We start from the raw sequence: 19,514 nt of genomic DNA on the forward strand, positions 1-19,514 counted from the left end.
GTTTCTGATTCATCAGGTCTAGGGTGGGGCCTGAGAATGTATATTTCTAAGAAGTTCCCAGGTGCTCCTGGTCCAGAGACTATATGTTTGAGAGCCACTCTTACACACTAACTGTAAATTGTAGAACTCTATAAAAAAGCTTAGTTTGGTCTGAGATAAGAAGCACATAGGTAATTGAGCAAATCATGAAAAAGTAAAGCCTTGATCCCAGGTAACAAGCAGTACACAGTGACATAACACAATTCTTGGTTTTCATGATTGCAAGTCATAGCCAAGTATCAAGTGAGAAATTCAGTTTCATTTTCAGGGCTTAGAGGCCAGTTGATTCTAGAAAAATAGGATTTAGTGATTAACCTCATGAGAGTAGAAGTTATTTATGTCCTTTTTCTCTCCCCCATCGCTTAGCATTTAGCCTTACTTTAGAAGGGTCCTGTATTTGCGTTAACCATGTTAAGAAGTTTGAGTGCTTATTAAACAGAAAGGTGTGTGTGTGTGTGTGTGTGTGTGTATGTATGTATTTGGAGACAGAGTCTCATTCTGTAGCCCAGGCTGAAGTGCAGTGGCACGATTTTGGCTCACTGCAACCTCCGCCACACAGGTTCAAGGGATTCTCCTGCCTCAGCCTCCCAAGTAGCTGGGATTACAGGCACCTGCCACCATGCCCAGCTACTTTTGTATTTTTAGTAGAGACAGGGTTTCATCATGTTGGCCAGGCTGGTCTTGAATTCCTGAATTCGGGTGATCCACCTGCCCCAGCCTCCAAAAGTGCTGGGATTACAGGCACGACCCATCGCGCCTGGCTCAAAAGCTTTGTGTTTTTAAAGATATTAGACATGTTTCTTGTTTTTTTTTTTTTTTTAAAAAAACCTAACACTAATGTAGGAGAATAAGAGAAAGTTTTTCCAAAAAAGAGAAAACATTGTGATTATTTTATCTTATTGGAATGTTGGATATTAAAGTCTGCTTTATCAATCATCAAGCACACTATAAAATTTCCATTTTAATAGGATTTGTACCTCAGTTGAGGTAATAAAGTTTTAAAGGTTTTAAAGTGAAAGCCAGCCCCACCCCTCTCCTGGAGTGGGCGGGGACAGGGGTTGCATGGGCAGGTTTCCTTGTGACAACACAGGTCCTTCATGACATGCTGCTGTCTGGCCACACCTCCTTTCTCTTTCATCTTTCTCATTGACCAATGGGCTTCAAGCATTAAAGCAACGCCCCTATTCTGCATTCTAGTGCAGCCCTGGTTACGCCTCCTCTGGCTCAGTCACACAGGTACCTATAGGTGACTGGAGGTGTATAGCTGTCCTCACCTGGATCATGGTGATGTGGCCCCAACCCCACCTCCCTACCCATCCCATGATGTCCAACGAAACCCGACAGAGCAAATTGGCCCAGGCCAAGGAAAAGGTAAACGCACCAGCACTCCAACCCAACCCGAGGCCCCCTCTGACAGCCGAACTGCTGCCAGAGTCTGCGCCACTCCTGAGGCACACTGGGCTGGCCTCCCCAGTGCCTCTGAGCTCCCCACACCAAAATCTTGTCAGCCAGCCCAACCCCCTCAAGAGTCCTGCCCCTGCCCTGCCCGGAACCCCAGGGTGACTTTGAGCAGGTGACTCCCGGGGCTTCCAACTCCACACTCTGCCCTTACTTCCTGCTACCCCAAACCCGACCTCCCTGGGCTCTTTGGGCTCACATCTCCAAGGACCTGGGTGCCCCAGAACCTGCCCTCACCAGTTGCCACAGGGTGACTTTGGGGATGTGACTCCTGGGGCTCCTTGCTCCTTACTTGGCCCTCACCTCCTGCCGCCCCAAGCCTGACCTCCCGGGGCTCTTTGGGGTCACGTCTCCAAGAACCCGGGTCCCAAATTTGTGACCCCCTCCCCAGTCTCAAAGCGGCAACTTAGGCATTGCACTCATGTGTCCCCCCCACCCCCACCACTCTGCCGAGGAGTGGAATGTAGTGGATGTCACAGTCCCTCTACAAACTGTCATTACTACCACAAGATCGGCCTTTGGTCTCAGGACCCAGTCCCCTAAGTGTTCTTGCCCATTTCTGTTTCCTCTGGTTGCAGCACAGGTTTCCAGCTGGAAGGGGAATGGGGACTGTGGGACCTAGAAGAGAGAGGTTTCAGGCTGCCTTACTTCCTTACCACAGACGTTGACAGTGTGAAAAGCCTACACTTCCCCCATGAGCACAACACATTGACAGTGTCTCTGGGTGGCAATGGGAGAATGGGTTTGGTTTGGTTTTCTCCCAGGCTTCTACTCTCCAGAGAGACTTTAACATTTTTTCTGAGTTCTGCACCTCAGATTTGAATTCTCCTCCATTGTTCTGGGACCAGAGTGCCCCTCAGTCACTGGTTTCTGGAGTGAGATCTGCTTATCTTCTGTGGAACACATCTTGGGAAACTGAACTTGACAGCTTGAGTCTTCCTCATCTCATCTCAAACTGGGGAAATTTTGAGTGCCACAGGATAAATATGGGGCATCTTTATGAGGCATCAGTTTCCCTTGATTCTATTGAGAGACAAAACATTAATGTACTTAGGGATGAAAGTCACATAGATTTATAAGACTATACATGACTTCTCTCTGAAATGAGGCTTGGGTTGTCCTCTTTCTGTTAAATTCCCAGATTTAACAGAAAGGCTGCCTTCTGCCATGAGGATACATTGATGTAAAAGTTTGAGAGGTACTGATGTACTTCTTAGCACTAACAGACGTGTGAGGGTGAATAACTCTAAACCACATAGTGGACAGTTCCTGCCTACCTAATATTTGCTTTTCCACCTCTGCCTCTGGTTTTGGTACCTGGCAGCTGCTGATCTGTGTCAAAATCCCAGAGCTCAGAGTCAGAAAACTGAGTTTAAGTTCCATTATTGCCTTTTTTTTCAGCCATGGTATCAATCTCTCTCAGTCACGAAGTGATTGTGACAACATTTCCTACGGTTGGTGGTATTAAATCAGATGGTCTATAAGAGTATTTAGTGTAAACTGTAAAGCAGGATGTGACTGTAGGAGCTTGTAGTTCTCAGGAGTATCACTGCTCTTCCTTTCCACAGTTGAGAGACCCTCATCCCCAGACCAACCCTAGTGTTGGTACAGGAGCAAGCGACACCAAAAGGAAGAAAATAAATAATGGCACTAACCCTGAGACAACAACTTCCTGTGGTTGCCACTCACCTGAGGATGTGTGTCTTGGCTGGCCAGGCTCCTGGGGACAGAGGGCCCAAGGTGGGGTGGAGGGTAATTATTAAGATTGTGGAAGAACTGCCAGGTACTGGTTAAGAATTCTGGGTTTGAATCCTACCTCTCCATCTGCTAGGGATATGATTTAGGGCAAATTGCTTGAGCTCTTTGGGCCTCTCTTTTCACATCTGTAAACTAGGAGTGGTATCGTTTTACTTACATTTGTGAAGTTTAAATGAGATTTGTCATTGTGTTTTTATGTCAATCCCTAGTCCAGGGCCTGCTGTAAACTCTCCTTCTTGGGCTTGCGTTTCCTGAGGTAGAGTTAGAGAGTATCAGAGGTTACTGTTAGCTCTGAGAGTCTGAGAGTTAAAGGCCCCCTAGAATGGAAACCTCGGGGCCAAGGGCTCCCGTCTGCCTTTTCCATCCCATATCCCCGCTGTGAAGAACCGTCCCTGGCCCGTATGTGCTCAATGTTTGCTGAATGAATGCACCTTTCTAGATCACAAGCTGGCAGAAGGGTGGGCTTTTCTCACACTCCATCTCTGAGGGTTTCTGTTACTGTCTTTCCAAGAGAATCTAGTTTCAGACTTTGAGTTCTGTGGCTGTGGGCAAAAACCAACAAAGACCCAAATCCTTCTTCTTTGGGAGTTGAGGAGAGTTTACCAGTTCGTGTTCCCATTGGGTCTGAGAACTGTGCCTTTTAAATCCATTCCTGGCCCCTGCCTATCGCTTCCTGGCCTGAGGAATAGAGTCGAGGGGGCCACCCACAGTCACCTTCCTTTGACTCTCCCCACAGAAACAACAGAACCGAGCTCAGCTGGAAGAAGTAACGTGATTTCTTTGTTTGCTCACGACATGACCGCTGGGTTTGGGGGCACTCAGATGTAGAGGCCCCAGTCTCATCTCGCCCACTCCCAGCCTGGTGAAGAAGGCTCACCTCCCATATTCCACCCCATCCCAACAGGGTCCCTGATAAACTGGTCCCATGGGTGGGCCTGTCCTGGGGCAGTGGTGCCATTCTGGGGGCATGTCTCTTGCTGTGCCATCTCTGCCTCCGCCTAGTAAGAACTCTGTCTTCCTCTTTCTATAGGAAAAGACGGCAAGCCTCCAACATCAGGAAGCCCTAAGGAGGGAGCTAGAGGTGAGTGGAGGGTGTGACGTTCCCTCCTGTCCTCTGGAGAATGTTTCTTTGCTTCTCTTTCAGCATTTGCTTGTCTCTTCTCCCAAAGGCCCAGGTTCATACCATACGAATCCTTACATGTCAGAAAACGGAGCTTCAGACGGCACTCTATTACAGCCAGCATGCTGTCAAGCAGTTGGAAGGTGGGAATCTGGCACCCCGTCATCCTTCAACCTGGCACTTTGACAGGACTTTAGGGGGAGTCCTTTGGGCCTCATCTGAATGTCTCTCATTCCAGGAGAGTCCAGGGATCTGATCAGCCGCCTGCATGATTCATGGAGGTTTACAGGAGAGTTAGAGCAGGCTCTCTCTGCTGTGTCTACACAGAAGAAGGCGGCGGATAGGGTGAGTCCAACCACCTGCCCTGTCCCCTGGGAGCCCAGCTTCGCAGATGGAGGAGTGAGCCTAAAGGTCCCTTCTGTAGGATGGACTGTCCTGCCCAGAAAGCAGCATGGCAATTTCTTGCTGCTTTTGTGTGTGGTTGTTAGAGGCAGATTGGGGCTGAGTTGGCTGCTGTGGGTGTGTTGGGGAGCACTGTGGGGAGCGAGCACTGGACAAAGAGCTCAGAGGCCAAGTGCCCACCCTGCCCATACTTGGCTGTGGCCTTGGCCACGTCCTGAGTGGTCGTTAGGGTACTTGTACCATAAAGGTACAGAAGAGTATCTTGAGTATGTTATTATTTGTGTGGAGAGAGGAGGCAGGTATATATGTGTGTGTGTACATATTATGGTAATATACATAAAACATGTCTGTAAGGATTCATAAAAAAACTCAGGATAGAGGCACAGTGTGGGGGGAGATATTTCCCTTCTCGACTTTCTGAGTTTTGGACTATACGAACGTATCACCCTTTCAAAAATTCAACAAAGGATTAATTTCCTCCTTCTTAACTGTGCCCCTACCTCCAGCGAAAGAATGGGCTTAGAGAATTAGATATACCTGGGTGTTGAAATCCCAGCTCTAAGTGATCTTAGGCAGCACTTAACCTTTAATACCGCATGTTTTTCATCTACACAATAGAGATAATAATGGTAACCATCTCCTATGGAGGTTGTGAGGATTAAATGGGATTGTTAGCCTAGTGCCTGGTGAAGCACTCAATAAAAGTTCCAACAGTGGTAGTAACAACAGTAATAACAATAGCAATATTATCTGATCTCTCTGGGCCCCTGTTAGCCAGCCCTAAATTCAATCTCTTTCCCTGTCCCTTCCACCTTCACTGAGTTCTTTGAAAAACAAATGAGGGCCAGGTGCTCTCGCTCACACCTGTAATGCCAGCACCTTGGGAGGCCGAGGTGGCGGATCACCTGAGGTCAGGAGTTCAAGACTAGACTGACCAACATGAAGAAACCCCGTCTCTACTAAAAATACAAAATTAGCCGGGTGTGGTGGCACATGCCTGTAATCCCAGCTACTTGGGAAGCTGAGGCAGGAGAGTCACTTGAACCCAGGAGGCGGAGGTTGTGGTGAGCCGACATTGCGCCATTGCACTGCAGTCAGGGCAACAAGAACGAAACTCTGCCAAAAAAAAAAAAAAAAAAAGAAAAAAAAACAAATGAGACCATGGGCTTGGAAATGCCTTGAGAACATGTCAGGTGTGATTGAGAGTGAGGGAGAGTTACTGTGGAGTATCAGTGTAGCTGTTGTTCCTGGTGGGCCCGCTGCTCCTCTACCTGCTCTATTCTGACTTCACCTTTCTCTATTTGCAGTACATCGAGGAGTTAACAAAGGAGAGGGACGCCCTGAGTCTGGAACTGTACAGGAACACGTAGGATGGGGGAAGGTGGAATGGGGGGTCTGGGGGCCCTTTGGGTAGTGTGCTGGGAGGTGGGGGGTACAGGTGAGCATGGGGAGAGGCTCCTACAGGTTTTCATGTGTGCACAGGGAAACTCTAGTGCCGGCTGGGCCACTGATTCATGGGGTAGCCTCAGGCAACTCATGTCTTCTCTCTGGCCTGCCACCTGTGACTTTTAATTCCTGGGGTCCCTACCAATGCCACCGTTCTGTGGTTGTGGGGCAAAAGTAGAGGGTTGATCACCAAAGCGGTCCTTTCTGTTCTTCGTTCATTCCTTTCTCTGCTGCCTCTGGCCATAGCATAACCAATGAGGAGTCGAAGGAGAAAAATGCCGAACTACAAGAAAAACTTCGACTTGTAGAATCTGAAAAGTCTGAGATCCAGCTCAACGTAAAGGAGCTAAAAGGGAAGCTGGAGAGGGCCAAGCTCCTGCTGCCACAGGTGAGCGGCTGCAGCCCTGGGGGTTGTGGGAGCCCCATCCAGCTGGGACCATGATCTAGGGATCATGCAGTGTATGGGGTGGTTCCAGCCAAGAGCTGGAAAATTTGGGTCCTTGTTCTGGTCCCGCCATAGAATCCTCTACAGTGTGCTAAAAACGTACAAATTGGGGCCCTGCCTGGGGAATCAGCATCTCAGAGTTAGGGCTTAAAAATATTTTTTTTAAAGGATCATGGATGAAAACCATTATTTTATAGGTTACATTTATTTATTTATTTATTTTTGAGAAGGAATCTCGCTCCTTCACCCAGGCCAGAGTGCAGTGGCGCAATCTCGGCTCACTGCAAGCTCTGTCCCCTGGGTTCACGCCATTCTCCTGCCTCAGCCTCCCAAGTAGTAGCTGGGACTAAAGGCACCCGCCACCACACCTGGCTAATTTTTTGTATTTTTAGTAGAGACAGGGTTTCACCGTGTTAACCAGGATGGTCTCGATCTTCTGACCTCATGATCTGCCCGCCTGGGCCTCCCAAAGTGCTGGGATTACAGGTGTTAGCCACCGCACCTGGCCTATAGATGACATTTATATGGCTAGCTCATGAGTCTGTTTCCTTCTGAGGTTCAAACCAACACTTTCACGATTCCAGCAGCAGCTGCAGGCGGAGGCTGACCACCTGGGTAAGGAGCTGCAGAGTGTGTCAGCAAAGCTCCAAGCCCAGGTGGAAGAGAACGAGTTGTGGAACTGCCTGAACCAGGAACAACAGGAGAAGATGTGGAGGCAGGAGGAGAAGATACGGGAGAAGGAGGAGAAGATACGGAAGAAGGAGGAGAAGATGCAGGAGAAGGAGGAGAAGATACGGGAGCAGGAGGAGAAGATGCGGGAGAAGGAGGAGAAGATGCGGGAGAAGGAGGAGAAGATGCGGAGGCAGGAGGAGAAGATGTGAGAGAAGGAGGAGAAGATGCGGGAGAAGGAGGAGAAGATGCGGGAGAAGGAGGAGAAGATGCGGAGGCAGGAGGAGATGATGCGGGAGGAGGAGAAGATGAACGAGCAGGAGAAGATACAGGAGCAGGAGAAGATACGCGAGCGGGAGAAGAGGCAGGAGCAGGAGGAGAAGATATGGAGGCAGGAGGAGAAGATACACAAGCAGGAGGAGAAGATACGGGAGAAGGAGGAGAAGATACGGGAGCAGGAGGAGAAGATGCGGAGGCAGGAGGAGAAGATGTGGGAGAAGGAGGAGAAGATGCGGAGGCAGGAGGAGAAGATGTGGGAGAAGGAGGAGAAGATGCGGGAGAAGGAGGAGAAGATGTGGGAGAAGGAGGAGAAGATGTGGGAGAAGGAGGAGAAGATGCGGGAGAAGGAGGAGAAGATACGAGAGCAGGAGGAGAAGATGTGGAGGCAGGAGGAGAAGATGCACGAGCAGGAGAAGATACGGGAGGAGGAGAAGAGGCAGAAGCAGGAGGAGAAGATGTGGAGGCAGGAGGAGAAGGTACGGGAGCAGGAGGAGATGTGGAGGCAGAAGGAGAAGATGCACGAGCAGGAGGGGAAGATACAGGAGCAGGAGGAGAAGATGTGGAGGCAGGAGGAGAAGATACGGGAGCAGGAGGAGAAGATACGGGAGCAGGAGGAGAAGATATGGAGGCAGGAGGAGAAGATGAGGGAGCAGAAGGAGAATATGCACGAGCAGGAGGAGAAGATGTGGAGGCAAGAGGAGAAGATGCACGAGCAGGAGAAGATACGGGAGGAGGAGAAGAGGCAGGAGGAGGAGGAGAAGATGTGGAGGCAGGAGGAGAAGATACGGGAGCAGGAGGAGATGTGGAGGCAGAAGGAGAAGATGCACGAGCAGGAGGAGAAGATACAGGAGCAAGAGGAGAAGGTGTGGAGGCAGGAGGAGAAGATACGGGAGCAGGAGGAGAAGAGGCGGGAGCAGGAGGAGAAGATAAGGGAGCAGGAGGAGAAGATACGGGAGCAGGAGGAGAAGATACGGGAGCAGGAGGAGAAGATGTGGAGGCAGGAGGAGAAGATGCAGGAACAGGAGGAGAAGATGTGGGAACAGGAGGAGAAGATTCAGGAACAGGAGAAGATGCGGAGGCAGGAGAAGATGTGGGAGCAGGAAGTGAGGCTGTGGCAGCAGGAGGAGAAGATGCAGGAACAGGAGGTGAGGCTGCAGGAGCTGGAGGAGAGGCTGGGGGAGCTGGGGCGGAAGGCCGAGCTCTGGGGGGAGCAGGCGAAGGTGCGTGCAAACCCTGGAGATCATACAGAACGACCTCACCACAACTTAGCAGATGGTGGTTGGCTCCTTCTGCTTTTCCACCAGTCTGTGGCCTACAGTTTAAATGGTGGGAAGAAGGGTGTGAGATTTGAGGCTGGGGAGGGAGGCATGGGCCTCTAGGCAAGGGAGGCAGTCACTTAGGCCTGGAGGAAGGGGCCAGGGCCAGGGGCCTGGGCAGGTGACAGAGCCCCGCAGTGCCCTCGCTACCCTGTTTATGGGCCCAGAATCTGGAAGCCAGCCAGTACCTACCCTGACGCCTATCCTGCAGGTAGAGCTGAAGAGCCAAGAGGCTGAGAGTCTGCAGCAGCAGCAGTGAGACCATTACCTGGGTCACCTGCAGCAGTACGTGGCCACCTATCAGCAGCTGGCCTCTGAGAAGGAGGCACTGCCCAGCTGCAGCAGCAGGAAGCTCAGGGCGAAGCGGTGGCCAAGATGGCCCACCAATAGTTGCAGGAGACCCGGTTGAGGGAGTTCATGAGGGCAGGGCCCCACGGGGGATGACCTGGCAAACTCCGTGCCTTCTCACTCTCTTTCTTGGCTCCTTAGGAGCACCTGGAAGCTGCCATCTACCGAGCAGATGACAAGAAGGCAAAGACAATAAACATGTAAAAGCCGGCAGCAAGGCCTGGAGAAGAGTAAGCCGCCATGTGACTGTTTAGAATATAGTCTCAGCACAAACCTGAAAAAAAATATTTATTTATTTTTATTTTTATTTATTTATTTATTTTTTGAGACGGAGTCTCACTCTGTCGCCCAGGCTGGAGTGCAGTGGCGCTCCAAGCACTCCAAGGACAGATGAAGGTTTTCAACTTTCACTAAAGGCAGAGGAGCTTGTCAGTGGGCCATGGCTCCCTCTGACATCTCCAAGGTGGCAGCCACCTGGCCAGAGGAGGGTCAACCCCCTTGGTGACCTCCTTCCCCCGGCTAGACACAGCGCCCTGCACTCTCCACCTGTGACTGTTCCCCTCAGAGCTGCTTCCAGGGCAGGGGTTCTAACCCTGTGGGTGGGGACATTGTGTTACTTTACAGTGGGCCATGGCTCCCTCTGACATCTGCAACTCAGAGGCAGTAGAGAGAAGATGAGAAATTCCCTGCCCCTCCTCCCTCAGCACCCCCACCTCTGCACACATCCACATGTGGAGACCCTGACAATGGGCCCTGGGAGTGCCGCCATCTGCGCCTCCTTTCCATGCCTGCAGCAGCCATCCCCACCCTCCAGACCCACACCCACCTGGCTCAGTAGACGCTGCACTGCCTGTGGTCCTGCGCCTACACCTGGGCCTCTGTACCCGTCAGTTCCCCAGTCTGGTTCTTATTCCCCCCAAAGAGTAGGGAGCCTGTAAGGTCACCTGTTGAGCAAGCTGGGGGAGAAAAGTAGGGTGGGGCTGGGAGGATGAGGAGGAGAAGCTCATGGTCATGCTGGAGACAGCTGAGCAGAGTCTCTGCAGGCCCATTGGCTGCCTAGCCAGTGGTGATCCCGCTCCCACCGTCATTTCTTCTTTGTTAACAAAACCATGACCTCATTAAATATTGGACACGTATAAACTTCATGGACCCTCCTCCAGCCTCCCCACCGTGTACTGGTGAGTCTAAGTCAACTCTAGTCATTTCATTCCTCTGGACATTGACTGCTTGGGGCTTGGGCATGAGCTGCCTCTTCACCTGAGCCTGAGCCACAGGTACCCTCTGCACCTACCACGCTGATGCACTGGGCCAGGAAGAGCTCCGTCTCGATGGAGATGAGCTGTGAGGAGCTGGCGGGTGGGCCGATCAGGTTGTTGTAACGGGTTTTGTTCAGAAGGTCATCCATCAGTTTCTGCTCGGCATGGGCCACGCGGCAGTCCCCTGGGTAAACACACAGACACGCTGGGCCGTTGTGCAGCTGTCCCCCACTGCAGCTGACAACTATGAAGTGGGAGCTGAGAGGGCCAGGGAGCACAGACACCCTGAGAGCTGGCTGACGCACTGAAGGCACTGGCGGGCCTGGCTTTCCCTGGAGACTTCAAATGACATTGATGACAGAGCTCAGCTACATTCTCCCCATGCCATACCTCTTCCTCCTCCTCCTCCCTCGATCAATGAACAGCATCCCATGCTCTACACATCTGATACAAAACTGGGTGTCTCTTCCAGACTCCTCCCTTTGTTCATCCAAGTAGCCACCAAGTCCTGTTTTTCCTCCCATCTCCACGGCTACAGCCAGGTGCCTGCCTCCCCCGCCCTGCCCACCTTCTATTCTCTCCACCGGCACTCTGCCCCTGCCATCCATGTGCCATACAGTGGCAGACTGGTCTTTCTACAGCAAACTGGACTAGGGCCCTTCCCTACCCACAGCTCTCAGAGCTGGAGGTGGAGTTGAAGCTCATGTTCTGGCTTGGCATTCACAGCTCTTTCCCCCTCGGCACTGGCTTATCCAGAGTGCTCACAGTGCAGGGCAGGAGCCTCATGACTCAAATGTGGGTTTGGTGCAGAACTGGGTCTGAGGTGGTGCTTTCCCTATGAAGAGACAGGGCCGACATGGGGGGATTTTCTGGGTTCAGAGTTAGACCTACAGAGTGCAAAGTTTCTCTGAGGCACCAAATGGGGGGTCCAGCTAGCAGCTGGCTCCTGTTCTGGAGCTTCAAGGAGAGGTCTCAGCTCAGAGCCAGCTTCAATAGCCAGCTTACATGCGCCCTCCTGCAGGGAGCCCCTGGAGCTTCCACAGCCTCAGATCTGCCCCTCTGCATACCCCAGATCTCTTGCCACGTGGTGTTTGGGTCTTCATGTCATCTCCCTCCCATGTCTGGGAGTAAAGGTGAGGTGCAGGGACTTGCGCTTGTGTACTCTGGTGTCTTAAGGGAGAGTGTGTCAAGTAGAGTGGAGGCGGCTTGGAAAGAGGGAGACTCAGAGGAGAGTGAAGGACACGTGACCCGGCGAGCCTGGGAGCAGGAAAAGAGAGTGAGCAGAGGAACCTGCCGGGTCAGGGTGTTAGGTAACAGGGGTACCTGAATGGCGCCGGTTCTGGGTTCTTCTCCCCTCCTTGACCGGGCACTGTCTGAACCCGCCAAAGGAGGGCCAATCAGAAAGAAGCATCTCCCGCCTTCCCTTGGGCCTGCCCCATGTAGGCCCAAGGGATATAAAACCCAGCACACCAGCAGCTCTCTCTCTTCTCTTCTCCTCTCTTCTCTTCCTTCTCTGCTCGATACCTCCAATAAAGATCTCTTGACCGCAACCGGTGTAGTCTGATCCTTGCCCAGCCTCTTTCACAGGGGAGCAGATGGGAAGATCAGGGAATGAGGGGGGCTGGAGAGGTGGGGGTGGGGACGTTGGCGAGGGGCTGCCTGGCTCTTCAGGCTCAGGAGTCAGTTACATCCTCCCACAAGGGCCAGCTCACCTGGTCGCCCCAAAGCCCTCCCTCTGTGGGTGGGACCAGACGGCCAAGAGCACGGATAACCCAATTGAGCAGGACTGAGGCGGACTCAGGTGGGTGCTGGGCTGGACTCCTGGCTTTGGGGAGCAGCCGCCACCCTGCCTACTGCATCCACTTTCCAACTCGCTGCCTATCTGAGCAGATGCAATATTTGGCACCTTGTGAAACATGCTCCTGGTGCACCTGCTGCCTGCTACCCCTCCTGCGGAGTGCTCGGGCTCTCCAGAGCGGATTCCTGTGGAGGCTTGGCCTAGATTCTGAGTCCTGCCTCTTGTACCCGGGGCTGCTACCCTAGAGGCCAGCTGCTTGAGTACCCTGGAAGCCAGCCTGTAGCCCCAGGCTACAGCTGGGTGCATCCCACAGCCCTTCTGTAGTGTATCTATTTGAACTGACTGCTCATTTCATAGAGAGGGGTGTGTCTTGCCCCAGCCCATCTGGCATGTCTAAGGCAGCTGTGGGGTCAGAATCAGCAGCTCCCAGCCCTCAGCCCTGCAATAGTAGGAGAGGCTGGACCCCACATCTCTGAAGTCCCACTGGGCTGGTGAGAGCGGGCTCCCAAGTCCAGAGCTGCTCTGCAGGCTGTGGGGCTCATGCACCAGCTTTGAACCCACCTGATGTGCTCAGGTTGCTCACCTTTGGGCCTGTCCTGACTCTCAGGCATTCGGCTGACCCTGAGGCCCTCTCCCTCATCCTTAGCACCGGCTACAGGCTCTGACTTAGAGGTTCCCAGAACCTTAGACCATTTGGCTGGCCTCCCATTTCTCAGCTGAGGAAACTGAGGCCAAAGAGGGGAAGCAACTTTTTCAAGGATCCCCAGCAATTCAGAGGCAGAACCAGGTCTAGGAGCCCCTTCTCAATAGAGGTTCTCCCTGTCCCCTGAGCCTTCTTTAGTGCCTCATTAACTTCCCTGTAAGGAAACTGCCCTGCTGAGGCTGGAAATGGTGCTGTCCAGAGTGGTGTGTGCCGGTGACTGCGCCTGTGTTTGTACTTGTGAGTGTGTATGGCGGTGGGCATGAGGGGTGGGAATAAACAGCAGGGATTCTGGGGGCTGGATGCACTCCACCTCACCCCAAAAAGGGGCGCAGGAGAGCCCAGCCAAGCACAGCACATGCTTCGACTTTCCAATCTGCTGAATGCCTGTGAGGCCGGCTGGGCCCAGAAGACAAGGGACAGGCCTTTCCACATAGATGGCAGGGAGTGCCCAGGATGGGTGGAAGCTTCTGCTGCAGCTTTGGGGGTCACATCCCAGCCCATGGGCTGACACTTAAGCAGAAAAAGCTACCTCTAAGAGGCAGTCATGATCTAGTGATTCCGATGAGGAGGGGGCCCCACCAGCCTCTGTCCAGGGTCTTGTCTGGGAAAAACTGCTCCCTGGCAGAAAGGGGCTAATAATTTGAGAGGAAGCCATAGCTGAAATCCTAAACTGTGTGAGTATGTGTCCAGTTTGAAAAAGCATATCCAACTTAAACATTTATATTGAAAAAATGGAAAGATATTCCCCTTGTTTTGGAATACAAACTACAGAAAGCAACAGTTAACAGAATCTTATTGGAAAGGTCAGATTCTGCATCTGGAAAGGCACAGTGATTTTCAACTGCGGTGTGTGTCCTTAACTGAGGAAGGGAAGGTGAGATTTATGTTTAATAAAAGGCAGCTATTAATTTACCTTTTATAAAGAGCTTGCTATACACTATTAGTGCTTTTCAATCATGTCAGAATCAGCCAGATGCCTGTGGAAATGCAGATTCCCAGGCTTCATTCCCAGAGATTCTGGTCCTATGAGCCTAGGGTGGGGCCCAGAAATCTCTATGGGGTGGTGCACGCTGCCCCAGGACCACACCAAGAAACACTGCAACTGGCCCACACACATCCCAGTCCACAAATATGTAGGCAGGCATCTTATCTCCACAGAACAGATAGGGAAACTGAGGTCCAGAGTGGGGAAAGAAACATCACGGGGCCACCCAGCAAGTAGTAGCAGAGCCACGATACACCCACTGCCTGCAGACACCATCTCTGAGGACAGCTCCACCTCCCCACAGGAATGTTGCCTACCCCCACCCCTACCTCCTGCTGCCCCTATGGTGGGTCTCTGTCCAAGGAAGATGTATCCTAGGTCCTCTGGGCTGACTAGGGCTCAGAGGAAACCTTGGCCCAGAGTGTAGGAGCTAGAGGGGTCCCTGGAATTCATGTGGGGAATTTGAGGCCCAAAGAAGGCAGCCCTCACACTTGAACTCTGTCTGGAGAAGGGCTGGGTCTCCTTCCTGAGTGGTAGGTTTGACTTCACCAGCCTGGCCCTCAGTCAAGCTGGCTGTCCAGGCCCACCACACCTCGGGGTGGGTGACCAGAGGTGGTGGTGCCATAAAACAGGTTTCCTGGGAGATCCACCCCCAAAGCTCAAAACATTCCAGGGCTGGTGATTTGGGCAAGCCCCCTTCCCTCTCAGCCCGGTTTCCCCAACTCTACAACAGCTGTGCTGGTGGAGACTTCTCCCTGAGACTGAGCCACAGATTTTGTCCTGGGTGCCTACACCACCCAGGTTGCTGGCTCCTCTGTGCCCACTCTTCAAGAAAGTCAGCTCTTAGGTAAGGAAGGTGCCTTGGCCCTATCAGGAGCAGGAGCCGGTGCACCCCCAGCCTCCCAGACCAGTGGGGATGACCCGGGCTGCCTACAAAGCTGCTGCCCAGCCCAGAGACACCTGCCTGGGAGGGTGGCCCTGGCCCTTGCAGCGGCTCTGAGAAGAGGTGGCCCCCACTCCAAAACTCGCAGAGCCACCCATGCCTTCCCTCAGCCCGAAGAGGCTTTTAGGAAAATGAATCACCTCAAGTTCAAACCCATGGGGTTGCTGAAAGACAAGAAAGTGCGGGGTGAGCTGGCGCGAGGGAGCGCTGCTCGGTGCAGACTTTGCAGGGAGGGCACTTAGGAAATGGGACTGGAATCTGGGAGGGTGACTGCTCAAGGTTAAAGGGAGGGGATGGAGCTGGAGTGAGCTGGCCTCATCCTCCCCCTTGGGTCTTCCAGCCTGGGCTCAGGGAGCAAGCACCTCCCTCTCCCAACCAGGGAGTTCTCGCCACGTTCTGCAATCAGTACCATTCCCTTTGGGGCTGGGTGACAGCCCCCACCTCCGGACCTGGCTGGAACTGCTGTCTCAATTCTAGATCCAAAAGAACCTCTGGCAGCTTCTCCATCTCCCTCTCAGTCCAGCCTCACCTCTTCCCCTGTGGAGGAGCTCCAACAGCAAATCTGACAACTGGAGGAACAAGGCAGGAAGGCCAGGGTCTGAGGAAGTGACCACCTTCAAAAGGCAGCTCTGCCACCTTCTCTCCAGGACTCTCAGGCTTGCTTTCATATTGCTCCCTTGACATCCTTTTGCTATAATCTGGCATGCTGACGTATAGCCTTTAAAAGCAACAACACTGTTGACGTGGAGCAGACTTCCCCTTTGGGATGGTTTGGAGAAGTTAGGGTTGAGGGCATCCTCTCTTCTGCAAACTGCAGCAGCAATAGGTGAGATATATAAAGTAAATAAAGGTTGGGTGCAGTGGTCACGCCTGTAAGCCCAGCACTCTGGGAGGCTGAGGTAGGAGGATCACTTGAAGCCAGGAGTTCGAGACCAGCCTGGCCAATATGGCGACACCCTGTCTCTACTAAAAATATAAAAATTAGCCGGGCATAGTGGTGCACACCTGTAGTCCCAGCTACTCAGGAGGCTGAGGCAGGAGAATCACTTGAACCCGGGAGGCAGAGGTTGCAGTGAAACAAGATCCCGCCACTGCATTCCAGCCTGGGTGACAGAGTGAGACTCCATCTGAAAAAATAAAAATAAAAAGTAAAGTGAATAAAAAAGACATGCCCAGACTGAAAAATAAGTTAATCATCTCCATGAACGAAAAGCAGAAAAGAAATGCAAAGTGGTTGGAGGCTGAAGAGCCCGGACCCTGCTGGGCTTTGGGAACCAAAGATGGTGGCAGGTCCTTTGGGATAAAGAGGGACCAAATGACTCCTACCTAGAAGCTGGGAGCTTGGGTGTACCCCAGTACTTGAAAGGATGCTGGCCGGGCATGGTGGCTAATGCCTGTAATACCAGCACTTTGGGAGGCTGAGGGAAAGTAACTCTTATGTCAGCGTGAAAGCAAATCAGACACGACAGGGGAACAGGGAGGGGAGGAGAGCCAAATCAGGACCTGGTTCCAGACCCACCCCACCCACCCCGTTGGGCCAGGAGCACAAGTGGTTCTCTGCACAACATCAAGAGCGAGGACATGCTTTCAGCTCCACTTTAACTCAGGTTCCTAATGTGACAGCAGGCTTGTCAATCCCACTTGCCCCCGTGGCTCACACCAGAAAACTACCAGCAGTGTGAGTAAGGACAGAGGAGCCAGGGTTTGGGAATCCCACAGCAACCCACAGGCCCTCATCACACACAGCAAGGATGTGCTCTCACTGGGCTCACCACCACCATTAGACATCACATTCACTACCTGATAACCTGCCTGGGTAACACCACTGTAACACAAGAAACAGGTCTAGAATCTAGCATGTATGCTACAGCTGAAGGAGCAAAAGACGGTAATAAAATACAATAAAATTTTTAATTTATTTCTTTAATATAAAACTTAGAGCCATAATCAAAATGTGTAATTCTGATGGGGTTCACTACTTATAAAAACTTCACAGCACTCTATTTTCAAATGTAAATGGTATTCTGTGGCTCCTCACCAGCATGTAACTAGAGTTACTCTGAAATCCGTTCCACGGCTTATTTTTGGCAAGCAGCAATTTCTTCAACCCACGTTTTCCAAGGGAAAAAAGGACATGAAATGTCTCCAAAAGTCTCTTACAATCTTTAGATAAACTACTGTTCAACAACTGCATCCGCCAAGTCAACACATCAATCCTTCCATCACAAACACTTAAGGTGAGGAAACAGTGTCTATCCATGCAGGAGAGGGACACATTATCCATGCTTATGAAGACAGCCTGGATATCGGCTACTGAAAAGTTGTGAATGCATTTTCCTTTTTCTACTTTCCAAAATTTTTGTGAGGTGATACTTATTTCTGTTTGTTTCTATTCTTTTTATTTCATATTTTTTAGTAGGTACATCCTTATTATAAATCTACTGTAGAACCAATGTCCCATACAGGACTCTATGTGCCACAGGAACCAAAAAGTCACATGCAGCAAAGATGAAGACACAGGAGACAACCTGTGTGGACACCACAGAGACACCTGCCCAGGACACCAATGGAGCCACAGATGCAATTAAAAATGTTCTTAGTCGTATTAATAAACATGGCCAGGTGCAGTGGCTCACGCCTGTAATCCCAACACTTTGGGAGGCTGAGGCGGGCAGATTACCTGAGGTTGGGAGTTCAAGACCATCCCGACCAACATGGTGAAACCCCATCTCTACTAAAAATACAAAAATTAGCCAGGTATGGTGGCATGCTTCTGTAGTCCCAGCCACTCAGGAGGACGAGGCAGGAGAATCATTTGAACCCAGGAGGCAGAGGCTGTAGTGAGCTGAGATCATGCCACTGCATTCCAGTCCAGGCAACAGAGTGAGGCTCCATCTCAGGGTGGGGAAAAGAAATTGTTCTTAGTCACATTAATAAAAATAAAAACAAAAAAACGCCAACAAAAAAAAACCACATAAAATTAATTGTAATAATGGGCGGGTGCAGTGGCTCATGCCTGTAATCCCAGCACTTTGGGAGGCCAAGGCAGGCAGATTACTTGAGGTCAGGAGTTCGAGACCAGCCTGGCCAACATGGTGAAACTCTGTCTCTACAAAAATACAAATATCAGCCAGGCATGGTGGTGTACGCCTGTAGTCCCAGCTGCTCGGGAGGCTGAGGCAGAAGAATCACTTGAACCCAAGAGGTGGAGGTTGCAGTGAGTCAAGATTGCACCACTGCACTCCAGCCCGGGCAACAGAACAAGACTCTATCTCAAAAAATAAAAATAATTTTAATAATGTATCATAGTTATCCCAAAAGATCAAAAGTATTACCATTTCAATATGAAATCAATATAAGAAAAATTACTGAGATATTTTACATAGGTTATTTCATATTACGTCCTCAAAAACCATCAGGGTAGCTTACATATGTAGCACATTTCAATTTGGACAGTGAAATTTGCATTGAAAATATCTGATCTGCACTTAGACTCATAAAATATACAGTTGACAAAGTAGACTCACAGGGCCAAGTGATTCTAAACATTCTTAAATGCTTCCTAATAATGGAATCAAGTTTTTAAATCTGCATTTTAATTAATAAAAATTAAACATAAAATATTCAATGTCTCAGCTACGATGGACACACTTCAAGTGCTGATCGCAAACGGTGTGAGTGCCAGGCAGACTGGCCAACGCAGGCTACACAGTTGCAGCTGAAACGGCACAGCTGCAGGTGAAACAGGCCAGTCTCTCTGCGCATGGGAACAGTCTGGGCAAGCAGGAGATGGGGAAAACGGGCACTGCCCTTGTGAGAACAAAGGACCCACAACAGGAACCCTGCACTCACCCCCTGCCAAAGACACCAAGAGCCCACGACACAGCCTCCTCACAAAAGGGAGAGGCATTCAAGAACTTAGAAAAGCACCTCTGGAAAATGCTCACTTTAAAACTTTGCATGTAACTTTACATTTTAATTACAAGGTTTTTAACATCCATTTTCTCATGTATTCTTAATTAACTCTGTGAAAGTAAACACAGCTTTTATTCTTACTCCCATAGTTGTGTTGGAAGTTCACCTATGTGAATAAGCTGTTGCAATGAAATTTTCTGAGAACGAATCCCAAGCTCTTTCCGTTAACACAAACTATATTGTTTAGTTCTCTAATTTCCATTGGTTAAAGGCCAGAATGTGTGAAATATGCATTATTAGATTAGAAAAACAAAACGAACTTCAGAAAAATATTTTGCAAAATAGCATTTGCTAAACTCTATGATAGAAACTAGCTCTAAAACTTCCTGTTTCAAAATTTCACTGTGTGTCCACTAAGTTCTTTCTGGCTGTGGACAGCAGGCCCACCCCACGCCGCAGACCCACCCCATGCCGGAGGCCCACCCCACGCCGCAGACCCACCATGGCCCCATGAACAGGCCAGCTGAGAGCTGCAGCCACTGCCCAGGGCTCCCTGTTCTGTGCTCGGCTGCCTGATCCAACTGGCCAGGGTTCTGCTTTCTCTATGTGTAGAAACAAAAACCAGGAGTACGAG

The 19,514-nt window shown here is 50.9% G+C and overlaps 1 protein-coding gene, 1 long non-coding RNA gene and 1 pseudogene across 4 annotated transcripts; 1 reads left to right on the forward strand and 2 right to left on the reverse strand.

Moving 5' to 3' along the window:
* The first annotated feature begins 1,166 nt into the window (after positions 1–1,166).
* Positions 1,167–9,587, forward strand: LOC129482489 (golgin subfamily A member 6-like protein 26). The gene is given in 11 exon segments (XM_055278394.2): positions 1,167–1,410; positions 3,066–3,194; positions 4,286–4,336; positions 4,425–4,518; positions 4,614–4,720; positions 6,085–6,143; positions 6,470–6,611; positions 7,253–7,744; positions 7,955–8,481; positions 8,524–8,761; positions 9,422–9,587. Coding segments are annotated over 11 exon segments (1,992 nt in total). The 5' UTR covers positions 1,167–1,320; the 3' UTR covers positions 9,485–9,587.
* LOC129482490 (uncharacterized) lies at positions 4,049–10,777 on the reverse strand. Of its 3 annotated transcripts, none has more exons than XR_008657715.2 (3): positions 10,572–10,777; positions 10,107–10,260; positions 4,049–4,694 (listed from the first exon to the last, which is right to left on the reverse strand). It is a non-coding gene; the product is annotated as an uncharacterized lncRNA (long non-coding RNA). The 3 variants fall into 3 exon arrangements; XR_010121039.1 differs by lacking the exon at positions 4,049–4,694 and adding an exon at positions 9,565–9,873; XR_010121038.1 differs by lacking the exon at positions 4,049–4,694 and having other exon boundaries at positions 9,565–10,260.
* A 760-nt stretch (positions 10,778–11,537) lies between these two features.
* LOC129481563 (methyl-CpG-binding domain protein 6-like) lies at positions 11,538–15,670 on the reverse strand (annotated as a pseudogene).
* Between the last annotated feature and the right edge of the window lie 3,844 nt (positions 15,671–19,514).

This window comes from Symphalangus syndactylus, chromosome 5, assembly GCF_028878055.3.
Source record: "Symphalangus syndactylus isolate Jambi chromosome 5, NHGRI_mSymSyn1-v2.1_pri, whole genome shotgun sequence".
Taxonomy (NCBI): Eukaryota; Metazoa; Chordata; class Mammalia; order Primates; family Hylobatidae; genus Symphalangus; species Symphalangus syndactylus.